The sequence below is a fragment of the Apteryx rowi genome, unplaced genomic scaffold, assembly GCF_003343035.1.
Source record: "Apteryx rowi isolate R43461 unplaced genomic scaffold, aptRow1 scaffold_626, whole genome shotgun sequence".
Taxonomy (NCBI): Eukaryota; Metazoa; Chordata; class Aves; order Apterygiformes; family Apterygidae; genus Apteryx; species Apteryx rowi.
This window is the reverse complement of record NW_020450901.1, coordinates 68,577-79,131: the sequence shown is the minus strand read 5'-3', so window position 1 is coordinate 79,131 and position 10,555 is coordinate 68,577. Positions and strand designations below refer to the sequence as shown.

Genomic DNA, 10,555 nt, shown 5'->3' with positions numbered 1-10,555 from the left:
CTGGCAGAGCCCGGGGCGAGCAGCCCCCGAGCCGCAGCCGGCCCCGGCTGCCCCGGGCACCCTGCAGCCTCCAGGCCTGGGACCGGCCACCCCTTCTCCCGGGCGGTGCCCCGCGACCGGCCTTCAAGGGGCAGCGGGCAGGGCTGGAGGAAATGGTGGAGGTTAGGACGCCCGGTGCCTCTGGTGGGAGATGTGTGCTGGGAGGGGAAGGCTGCGAGGGCAGGCACAGGAGCCCGGCCCCGGCACACAGACCTGGCACCCGGCCTGTGCTGAGCAGAGCGGTAAATTGCATGGGAGGGCTGTGATTATGTCTGTGCCCAAGCATTTCCTCTCCTTCTGGCTTCTCCAGCTCATCTCATCCCATCACCCGTGCCCCTTTGCCTGCTCTCCGTCCTCCACTCCCACCATTTTCCCTAGCCTGGGGTACTACTGGCTGTTCCCCTCCTCTGGGGCTGGTGCTGGCTGCAGTTCACCCCCGGGGTCCTGCACTGCTTTAACGTACCCACAGAAATCAGGCCTTCTCCCTCGTGGCCTACAGCCATCTGGCCTGCAGYGCATCTCCAAAAAAACCACCACCTTGTCCCTATCCCAGCTGCATCATGGCAGAAGGCGTCAGGATGCTGCCGGCCCCGCTGTACCTGTGCTCTGGAGCCCAGCGTGGCTGCACGAGCATGCCACRTTGCTCCAGGGGGTCCCTGCTTCTTGCCGAAGTGGGCAGGGAGCCCAGCTCTGCCCCTGTGCGTGGGGAGGGGGCACACGGCTTCTGAGCACAGCTGAGCCGKGCTCCACAGGCGCACGTTGGCAGGAACAGCCGGCACCGTGGCCACACAACCTGTTCCTGAATCAGCGTCTGGCCACAGAGCTGCCCTGCTACAGCTACTCGCCTTTGAAGGAGGTGTCAGAGCCTCTTGCCCTTTAGGATGAGAAGCAGCAGYGGAAATGTGGGCAGCTGCACCCGGTCCAAGGCCTGCTCGAGGCTGCAGGGAACCTGCGGGAGGTGAGCTGTGCAGATCCTTTGGCAGCAGTCGCCAGAGGTCCTGCCAGCCCAGCTGCCCCAGGCACCGGGTCGTGGCTGCACACCGTGTTCTCGCTGGGCGTTCGCATTGCTCGGAGGGCACCGCATAGCTGAGGGCCAAGAAGCTCAGGGAAGGCACAAACTAGTCCAGGTCCCAAAGTGGCAGGGGCTCACGGTGCTGCTGCTGGCACCATACTGCTGTCCAGGGCCCGGGCAGCACCTCCAGCTCCCTGGATCCCACCGGCACGAGGAGGAGTGAGACAGGATCCCGCCAGTTGTCTAGGAAAAGGGCCAGCAGCAAGGCTCCGGGCAAGCCCCGGGGAGGCTGGCAGGGGAGCCCAGGACAGCCTGGGGCGGGGGGGGGGGGGGGCACGGCAGTGCCCAGCGGGGCAGGGGTTCCCGGCCCATCTGAGCCCAGGGGACGAGGGACAAGGACAAGGACAGCTGCCAGGAGCCAGACAGGTGCTGTGGAGCCACCGGTCCCTGGGCTGGGGGGATGAGGGAGGCGCAAAGCCAGGGCGGACGACGCAGCCAGCTGGGCAGGCAGCACGGGGCAGGGGGTCCGCAGCCCGGGGTGCCGCTGAGCGCCCCGGAGCCCCGCTGCGCAGGGATGTGGCTGTCGCTGCCTGACGTGCCGGGGAACAGGTCCRGCCCCTGGGGAGAGCTGCCCTGCGGAGGAGACGAGAGCGTCCTCTCGCAGCCCTGCACCCTGCAGTGAGTCATTGTTGTTTGGGCTAAATGAAAACACATGTCCAGCCTCATACGTGCTCCTTACTCAGCTCTCCGGTGCTGGACACTGTAAACAGGGGCAGAGGAGGGGGATGGGAAGGGGCCTGCCTGGCCGAGCTCTCGGGAGAGGGCCCCCTGGCTCCCCGTGGTTCTCCCACCCGACTGCAGTGCAGCTGGCGYGGGAGCAGGCCCCTCTCCCTCCCCCTTGGCTCTGCTGGTCCTTGTGCTCGGGTTCGGGCTGCCCCAGGTGCCCTGAGCACCAGGGCGGACAGGGGATGCACAGGGGTCCCAAGGCCAAAGGGCCCCCCCGAACTGCAGCAGCCAGTCCCAGGTCTCTGAAGCCCCTGCCTGCTGGCAGAGCTGCCCACAGGGCAGGATCATAACAGGGAGCCACAGCCACAGGGAGACCCAGACAAACAACCCAAGAGCACTTTGGGGTTGCCGGCTTGGGGCTTGCACACCGTTAGGAGGCAGCGTGCTTAACAAGCAGGGCAGAGGCGATGGGACAGGGACCCGCAGGGAGACCAGGGAAGAGGCCTGGATGTGTCTTGCATGGAGGGCTGGGTGCACAGCTCGCTGCAAAGCAAGCAACTGCCTGATGGGGCTGCAGTACCAGGACCCGTTCCAGGGCAGAGCTCAGTGGGTGTCGGAGCCAGACCCTGTCCCCCAGGACACTTACTACTGCACATCTCCTGGTGCAAGGTGCTGGGTGGCTTCTGGCTGTGTGGACACGCTGGACTGCAAGCAGCATCCTCTGCTTTGAGCTGATGAATGAAGAGCAGGTCTTGATGTTTACCAGGAGCAGGTGCTGCTACCCTCCCGTGAGCAGCTCGGCCAGCAGCATCCCCAGCAGATGCCCTGGCATTCTCTGTGCAGGGCTCCCCGGCCTCCACAGCTCCTGCAGGTGAGCAGAGCATCTCATCAGACCTGTCCCTGTGGTGGTCCTGGACCACAGTGTCAGCTCCATACAGGAGGGAGGGCCAGCTCCCATAGCCAGGGCTTGGGGAGGGTCTTGACATCATGGCCACCGCGTTCCCAGCCGGCTGCCCCATGCATTCCAGCCATGGGCCCTGCTCGGCATTGCTGGTGCCCACCTCTCCCACCAGCTGTTGGCTATTACTGGGAGCACTTGGGTGTTTATGAGAAGCCCTCATCTCCTTCTCATGCAAGTTGAGCTCTTAAAGGAGCACAGCATGGTTTCCCTCTAGCCCTCCACCCTGGGTGCCTTGGTCCCTGTTGGTCAGGCAGACAGGTTCTCACCTGAGAAACCAGGAGGGCAGCCAGAGAGCCGGACACCCAGCCCGTGTTCATGCCTGATGCTTGATGCAAAGCCGTGCTGCCCTGTGAATTGGGGCAGGGGCTCGGCTAGGCCGAGGGATCGTGGGCCAGGCAGGAGCTGCAGTCCCTCCGCTCGCAGGTAGCGGGACAGGAAGGAGGGTCTAAGGGCCTGCGCACCTGCCGAGGGAGCACTGGGGCCTGGGATCCTTGCTCCCTTCCCCGCTGTCTCTGGGGCTGCCCAGAGCAAGGGGAAAGGCCAGGGCAAACACCAGCCCGAGCTGAACTCCGCAACCCCGCTCCAACAGTCCAAGTCATCGTGCAGATATGTGGAAGTGTGCAGAGGGCATGAGTTGACTCAGTAGCACAACACTGCCACGCATGCATGGAGCAAGTCTCTACCATCCTTGCACACAACTAACATCACCCAAAACCTGTGAGCACAGGGACTGACCTGTGCTGAGAGCTCACGGCACTTTCCAGGTCCCTGGCTTCTGCCCAGGCCCAGCTTGTCCTGCACCTATCCCATGACAGCCCTTTACAGGAAAGGAAGGATGTGTGGGGAACAAGTCTGTGCTGTGCAGCTGCTCACAGGGAAGCTCCTAATGGGGTCAAGAAGCCTGTAAACGCCCCACCACAGGAGCCAGAACAGCCTTGTCCCTTCTGTCTAAACAGCACCGGGAGAATGGGAGGGCTCAGGGTGAGCCCAGGCTGAGGACATGGGGGTGGCCCAGTTCGGACAGCACCAAGGGCAGTGAGATGCAGTTCAAAGGAGGGAGAAAGACTGAGTCCACCAAGGCTTTAGGGCCCAGGGAGATGAGCACAGCAAGATCTGGATGGGAACTGCCACGTCTGACCCCATGGAGAGGCTTAAAGGGAAGAATACTGCTCCAGGAGCAAGGCCAGCTGGAGCCCTTCCCCGTGCTTGGGGCTGGGGGAATGGTGCCTGCGTCCTCTCATTGCCTGCACACCCGGTTCACACGCAGCCTTGCTCCAGAGCCGCCTCCGCAGTCAGGAGGGCACGTCTCGTTGGAGGAGGTTCACTGCAAGGCCTCCATCTGCCGCTGCTACGCGGCAGAGCCCTGACCGTGGAGCAGATGGTTCAAAACAGCGGCTCCTCCACCAGGGCAGCCAGGCCGTGGGCTGCTCAGGATCGCGGTCCGGCTGCACGCCCATCTCCGCAGCCGAGGAGCCTCCTGCCGTCGGGAGCGCATGCAGCAAGGAGAGCCTGCGGAGCGCAGGACGCTTTCCCTGCGATCTCAGCCACCAGCTGCCGCAGGCCCTGGCCAGGCAGGCGGGAGACTCCGGTGTCTTGCACTCTTAGCCACCAAGATCCGTGTAAATTCCTCCCATGGGGCTTGCAGGATGCGGCCACTATTTCACAACATCCCTGGCAAGTGCTGGAAGGTCTCCCCGGCCAGCCAAGCCTGGAGACCGCAGCGAGGCGTGCTGCAAACACTTCCCAGCTGCTGCCGCTCCTGGGAAGCCGAACTGGTGTTTCTAGCTCGCCCTCCTGCGCTGTGCACCCTTGAAGCAGGTACAGCCGTGCCACCTTCCCAGCTCCTGCCCAGCACTGCAGGCCATGGCTTGGCGGTTTCAGTCCAGGCCCCYGGCTGGACAACGGCTCTCTCCAGAGCTGACAGCTCTGGATTTAGAGGCACTTCAGATTCCCGAGCACTGCACAGACAGGGCAGGGGAGAAGACACAGCCAGGAAGCTGTGCACCTCCTCTAGGTCCAGGCTGGGAACGTGGTGGGGCTGAGAGCAGAAAAGTGCCCACGTCCCACCCTGCCATGGCTGGTGGCCTCATCGGACAGACCCTTGGCTGTATGCTCGCTTCCTCCAGTTCTGCAGGCCAAGACCGGTGTTCTGGTACAGCTGTGAACAGCCGGATGCGCAGCAGAAGCAGCCTGCAGCCCCCGGCCACTGCTGCTGGAGCACAGCCGGGCAGGAAGGGGAGAGGGTGGCCACGTGGTCCAAACCCAGGGCTGCTCTGTCCCAATGCTTGCACCCGAGCAACCAACAGAGCTTAGCACAGCTCTTATCAAGCCCCAGCTCCTATCCGGCTGTTGAAAGCCTCTGCCCCGGTATTACTGGTAGTGGAGAAAATGCTGCAACACACCCAGAGACCAGTGACACCATTGTGGTCTCTTCCCGCATGAGACTTTCCCCAGAAAGCCATGACCTAGGACATCTCATCACCCCAGAAGTTACCAAACTCCGCTTATGGGAAAAAGGGAAGAAAACCCAGCTACTTGGGAAAAAGACAGCCTGATGAAATCTTCCACAGCCGAGAAGTCCTGGCCAGCTGTCTCCTACCCTGGTTGTGACACCCTGCTGCGGCCCATGCCCCAGTGACCCTGCCTGGTCACCCTCCCGATGCCAGGCTTGCTGCAGGGAAGAACAGGGCAGGATCCAGCCAAGGCCCCCATTAAGGACATTCCTCCCAACAGGGATGTTTCTCCCCATGGCTCAAGCACGTCCTCTCTTGGTGCTTGGGACACAAATAGGAAGCTCCCCTGGACAGCAGCTCTGCTGCTTGCTCCTCTGGGATGCAGCTGGCTGCCAGGAGGCCCACAGGGCCCCGGGACACATTGCCAGCRTGGCTCAGCTCCAGTGCCCGAGTCAAACCCAATTCTCCAGGTACCAGGACTGGCTCAGTGCTCTGGCCAGCCGTCACCCCGTTCTCCACCCCCACGGAGCAACAYGGCATGACGGAAGAGCTGAGGAACCAGTGGCAGAAGGAGGGAGCTCAGTGGGACACGAGGCAGTTGATGAGGCTCCCCCCAAGAAAGCATCTAAAGCGGCGGGGCAGGTTGTTGCAGATGAACGGATGGGAGCTCAGCCGTCCCCTGCCGAGGCTCTGGGAGGGCTGGGCTGCTCTGCACCAGGGCTGTCCCGGCTCTCTGCTAGTCACACATCTGTCCAGGGACAAGTCCTCCAGCCTGCAGTGGGGATTACTTGTTCTCTCCATAACCTCCTCTACAAGCCCAGCAAACATCTGAAGAGGCAGTGGGTGCTGCTCCCCGCAGAGCCGCGTTGGTCCCTCCCCAGGCGCACGGTCAGGGGGAGGGTGCGCAGCATAGGGACAGTTTAGRGAAAAGCCTAGGCACTGCCTTAAGGACAGGGAGGCTCCTGAGGGCACCCAAGTGAGCAGGGTCCAGTCTCCTCTGAGCACAGTGATGGCCCAGCAAAACACCACAGGGATGCAAGGAAGATACCCTCACCCCAGGCACCATGGACTAGAATGGGGGAGATCAGGCTCTAGACCATGTCAGCATTCCCGGAACTCAAACTCTCTCTTTGGCCGGAAACCCGGGCCGTCATCAGAGCCACCAACTCACCACAGAGGGTTTCTGTTGCAAGCAGGGGCTGGGCTGCACGCTAACGGCTGCGGCGCGGGCTTCCCCGGGGAAAACYGTGCAAGGGAACTTCACTATTTCATCTTCTCTGGCAGCTGGGGGCCCTGGGCTGGGGTCTCGCGGGCCAGCGGGAGGCTGGGAACACCATGCGGTGACAGTYCTTTGCCACCAGGTGCCACTGCCGAAACACTCGCACCACGCGCACTGCAGCAAAGCCAACGCTTTACAGGAGGTGCCAAGGCCGAGTACAGAGCTGGGAGCGCTGCAAGGCATCCCTCAGCTTGCCGGAGCCTGACCGGTGAGCCCGGGGGCACACGCACCGGGCCTGCCCCAGCACCCCTCCCAGAYCTCCCTCATCCCTCCAGTCCAGTGCAAAAGTCTCTTAAATAAATTCAATGCCCTCGTATTTCACGCTCCCGATTTTGGTCTCAGGCAGGAGGAAGCGCCCGTCCAGAGTAAAGGCCATGATGTAGCTGGCGATCTTGCCATTGTCCTCTTCTGATTTCAGCGCCACAATGATCTGGTCGTCTGTGTCCGGGATGAATTTGAAGGAGGAGAAGCCGTGGGTGGGGACCACATCGCCCACACGCCCTACCGTGACATCCCCGAAGTCCTGGGTGGAGCTCAGCAGCAGGTTGGTGCCCCGCCGCTCGTCCGCCTTCTCGTTGTAGCGCTCGTGGCTGGCACGGCGCGGCAGGAAGAACCAGCGCTGCAAGGTGTCGCTCCAGGATGCCGACTCATGGATCAGGTAGCCTAGGGCAGGGGAGCAGGATGTGACAGCATGGTGTGATAGCACAGCACCCCATGAGGCTGAGCAAGCACCTGGTGCCGGCAGGGCTGGGGCAGCACTCTTTCCCCACACCAAAAGAGCACCCACAGGTAGGGAGTCAGAACCACGTACGGGCTCACACTGCAAACGCTTCCGCCTCTTCCTGCACTGTCACCCAGTGCTGATCTCCCAGCACGGCAGGCCACATCCCATCCCTCCCAAAGCAGGGCAGGGTGCACCCCACGGCACTGCCTCCTCCACCCGGGGGACCCAGACAGCCAGACACAGTGCTGGCTGAGCCGTCCTCTAGCTGCTCGCGTTACGGACAGAGGGGAGAGGACTGCGGACAGAGCAGCTTCTCGCCTCCTCTGCCAGAACGGGGGAAGGCTCATTCAGGCCTCTCATATCCTCTAGATCTCGCACCAGTCCCCATATCCACAGGGAGATCCCGGCCGTGGAGCCCACGCAGGGTGCGGGACACGCGGCAGCAGGAATGAGCCTTGCTTAGTACCTGGGGGTCGGATCCCAGCTGCGGCCCTCAGCGCGTTGTAGTTCGCCACCCAGTTCTCGTGGCCCACGTCGCCTTTGTAGCCGATGACTTTCACCCACTCGGGGTTTTCGTTCACCACCTCCCCCGTTGTCGTGGTCCACTCCTTGCCCAGTCCTCCCACGTAGAGGCGTTCGTCTTTCACCGCCAGCCACTCTGCCTTGAAGCCTGCAGGGGAGAGAAGAGCATGAGCCGGGCGGGGGCTCAGCAGCACACAGACGTTAGACCGCCCCATGGCTCCCCGCTCCCGGTTCCCTGACCTCCGCATGAGATGGCTCAGTGCCGGAACCTCTCCCAGTCGGCTGGTCCCTGGGCAAGCATCGCCCTCCTGACCAGGCCTGTGTGGTCACAGAAAAGGTGCATCCCACCCCAGCATGATACAAAGCGCCAGAGGTTTCACTGCTCCGGGTCCGCGGGGTCTCCCCCGCCCAGGGGCAGCTAATTGGGCAGCACAGGGCAGGCTCACCTTTCCCCACAGTGCCGTCCCCGTCCGAGAGGATCACCCAGGGCACCACCTTGTTGCCCTCGATCTGGTAGACCACGCCTGTGCGGTCGTCCACAGAGTACAGCTTCCCGTTGAAGACAACCAGCTCCGAGAGCTCCATGCCCCTGCCCTTCTCAGCCAAGTGCGACTGCAGCACGCTTTCGTCTTTGTCCCATTCCACCGTCACGCTGTCCCCACTGTCTGACAGCACCAGGTAGCCTTTCTTCAGGTAACTGAACCAGGTGTGCTCCTCAGAGCCCCGGGACTGTGTGTCCAGGTCCGCAATGACCCCGATGCGGTAGCGCACGCCTTCAGGGTTTCTCTGGGGTGGGGACAGCGGGTAGGTGTCATTGTAGCGGTCCCTTGCCTGCAGGCCGAGCCGCCAGTTGTGAGGATTGGGCGGGATGGGCCGTGCTGGGGAGGAGCGGTGCAAGCAGAGGAGCAGCAGCAGAAACACCACGCAGGCTGAGGACAGCACGATGGCCTTCCAGCGCAGTCGGAAACGGGGGTCAGCACCCTTGGTCATGGACGCAAGGACAGGAAGGCCACCCACGCTGATCCGGAGGGAGCTCATAGACTCATGGCAAGGCGGGACGGGCATCAGACTGGGGGCGAGGAGAACCTGGCAGCGGAAAGGAGAGGCAGCAGGTCAGAGAGCTAGAGCATGGTGCTGCACCAAGCTGGGGTGGGACTGCAGGGCACGGCTGTGCCCAAGGGAGAGGCGAGGGGCCGCATCGCCTATTCTTCTGCGGCAGGGGAAGGCGCTGCCGCTGCACGCTGAGAAGCTGCGCTGGAAGGAGAGCCTAAGCATGGGTACTTCACACAGATCAGCATCCCGAGGGACCTGGCTTGCTGCAGGAGCCCTTAGCCACTTTTAGCCCCCTCTCAGCCTCCCCCTCTGCGCTCTGAGGTCAGAAGGAGCCTGCACATGCTGGTGTGCAGCTGTTCTTGTGCACGATGAGCTGCAGAGCATCCTCTCCCTGCCCGATGGGCTGCAGCGGGCCAGACACCCTGGTCCGGGGTGAACCCCAGGGGACCCAGTCGAGGTGCCCTGCTGAGCAGAGGCCTTGCATAGCCCGGAGAAGGAGGAGGTTCCTGTTTGTGGGAGCTCCTCAACTAGGCGGCAAGACCGACCTTTGTCTCCGGAGTGGCTCGCTCGCACAGATCCATGAGCTGGCCTGGCCCTGCTGCCGCGGCCCCGGTGGAGCCAGCCCTTGCTTGCAAATGTGTCCCCAGCGCCCAGCAGGGACAGCGAGACGGGAGACACGTGGCAGCTCCGCCCGAGCAGGATGCCTGCGCTGGAGCAGGAAGCACAGCGCACAGGTCCCAGGGACACACGCCCTGACCTGCCCGAGCCTTAAAGCTGCAGCAGCCCCCTCCCTGTCATCCCCTGCCTGGCCAGCCACGGTCACACCATCTCCTCTGGGCAGGACAGATGCGTGGGTACCTTCAGCCTGCCCCGGTCTGTGCCTGCATGCAGGGCTGATGCACCCAAGCCCGCGGAGCCAGCAGCGTCTCGCCCTGCCACGTCCCTCCGTATCACCCAATGAGGGACGTGGCAGCTCTCCTGGGCTCCTGCAGCTGCTGCTGCGGGTTGTTCAGGGTGCAGGGAACAAGCAGCTTCCCTGGGGCTGGAATCTGCCCCTACCCCAGTACCAGCTGCTCTCGCTCTGTGCCATGCAGCACGGGCAAAGGACGCCCTGCCGGGCAGCAATCCCTCAGCCTGGGGCCAGGGGAGGGCAGAGGGCTCCCCACGGCCTAGGCACAGTGGATACCTGCCACCTCCCTCCTCTGGCCCAGGGCTGTCCCTGAAGGGCCCATCCCTAGCCACTCTGGGGCCCCGAGCACGGTGCCTGGTATGGCCGGGGCACGGTCCATGCTCCCCACCGGCAGCCGTGCTGCGGGGCTCTCAATGTGCCTTTCAGGCAGCCCGAGGTGCGAACAGAGGCTCCATTGAGCGTGGGGGGCCGAGCACCGGGCAGATGTGTGCACTGCCGGCCACGGTGGGGACATGGGCACAGAGCCGGGAGAGCTGGTGTGGGATAGCTGCTTGCCGCAAGGCAATGGGAACGCCGCAGTACGGCGAGGGACAGAGCCCCAGGGGGACGGGGAGCGCCACTCCGCCCTGCCTGGGACCCCAGGACGCCCGCCCTAAGCAGGGCCCTAAGGGCCCCAATGCACCGGCCTTCAGCATGGCCATGGGAACCCCAAGGCACCCACCCTCAGCAAGGCATTTGGGGGGGCCCCAATGGCCTGCTCATGGGGACCTCAATGGACCCACCCTGAGCAAAGCGTTTGGGGGAGCCCCAATGTACCGGCCCTCAGCATGGCCATGGAGACACCAATGCTCCCATCATGAGCAAGGCATTTGGGGG

General features: G+C 63.4%; 2 protein-coding genes across 3 annotated transcripts in view; both read right to left on the bottom strand.

The window, feature by feature from the left end:
- TIMP2 (TIMP metallopeptidase inhibitor 2) overlaps positions 1 to 2,628 on the bottom strand; it is a 16,118-nt gene extending 13,490 nt beyond the window's left edge. Inside the window, exon 1 of the mRNA XM_026084118.1 lies at positions 2,424 to 2,628. Coding sequence (XP_025939903.1) covers positions 2,424 to 2,433 — 10 coding nt within the window. The 5' untranslated portion in view covers positions 2,434 to 2,628. The remainder of the gene's footprint in view (positions 1 to 2,423) is intronic.
- A 3,957-nt stretch (positions 2,629 to 6,585) lies between these two features.
- The window catches only part of CANT1 (calcium activated nucleotidase 1), a 4,511-nt gene continuing 541 nt past the window's right edge, over positions 6,586 to 10,555 (bottom strand). Inside the window, exons 1-4 of one of the 2 annotated variants that reach the window (XM_026084116.1) lie at positions 9,315 to 10,506; positions 8,163 to 8,802; positions 7,661 to 7,864; positions 6,586 to 7,133 (exon numbers count right to left, since the gene is read on the bottom strand). In XM_026084116.1, coding sequence (XP_025939901.1) covers positions 6,763 to 7,133; positions 7,661 to 7,864; positions 8,163 to 8,802; positions 9,315 to 9,350 — 1,251 coding nt within the window. In that variant the 5' untranslated portion in view covers positions 9,351 to 10,506 and the 3' untranslated portion in view covers positions 6,586 to 6,762. Of the gene's footprint in view, positions 7,134 to 7,660; positions 7,865 to 8,162; positions 8,803 to 9,314; positions 10,507 to 10,555 lie in introns of those variants that run through there. The other variant, XM_026084117.1, reaches the window with a different exon arrangement.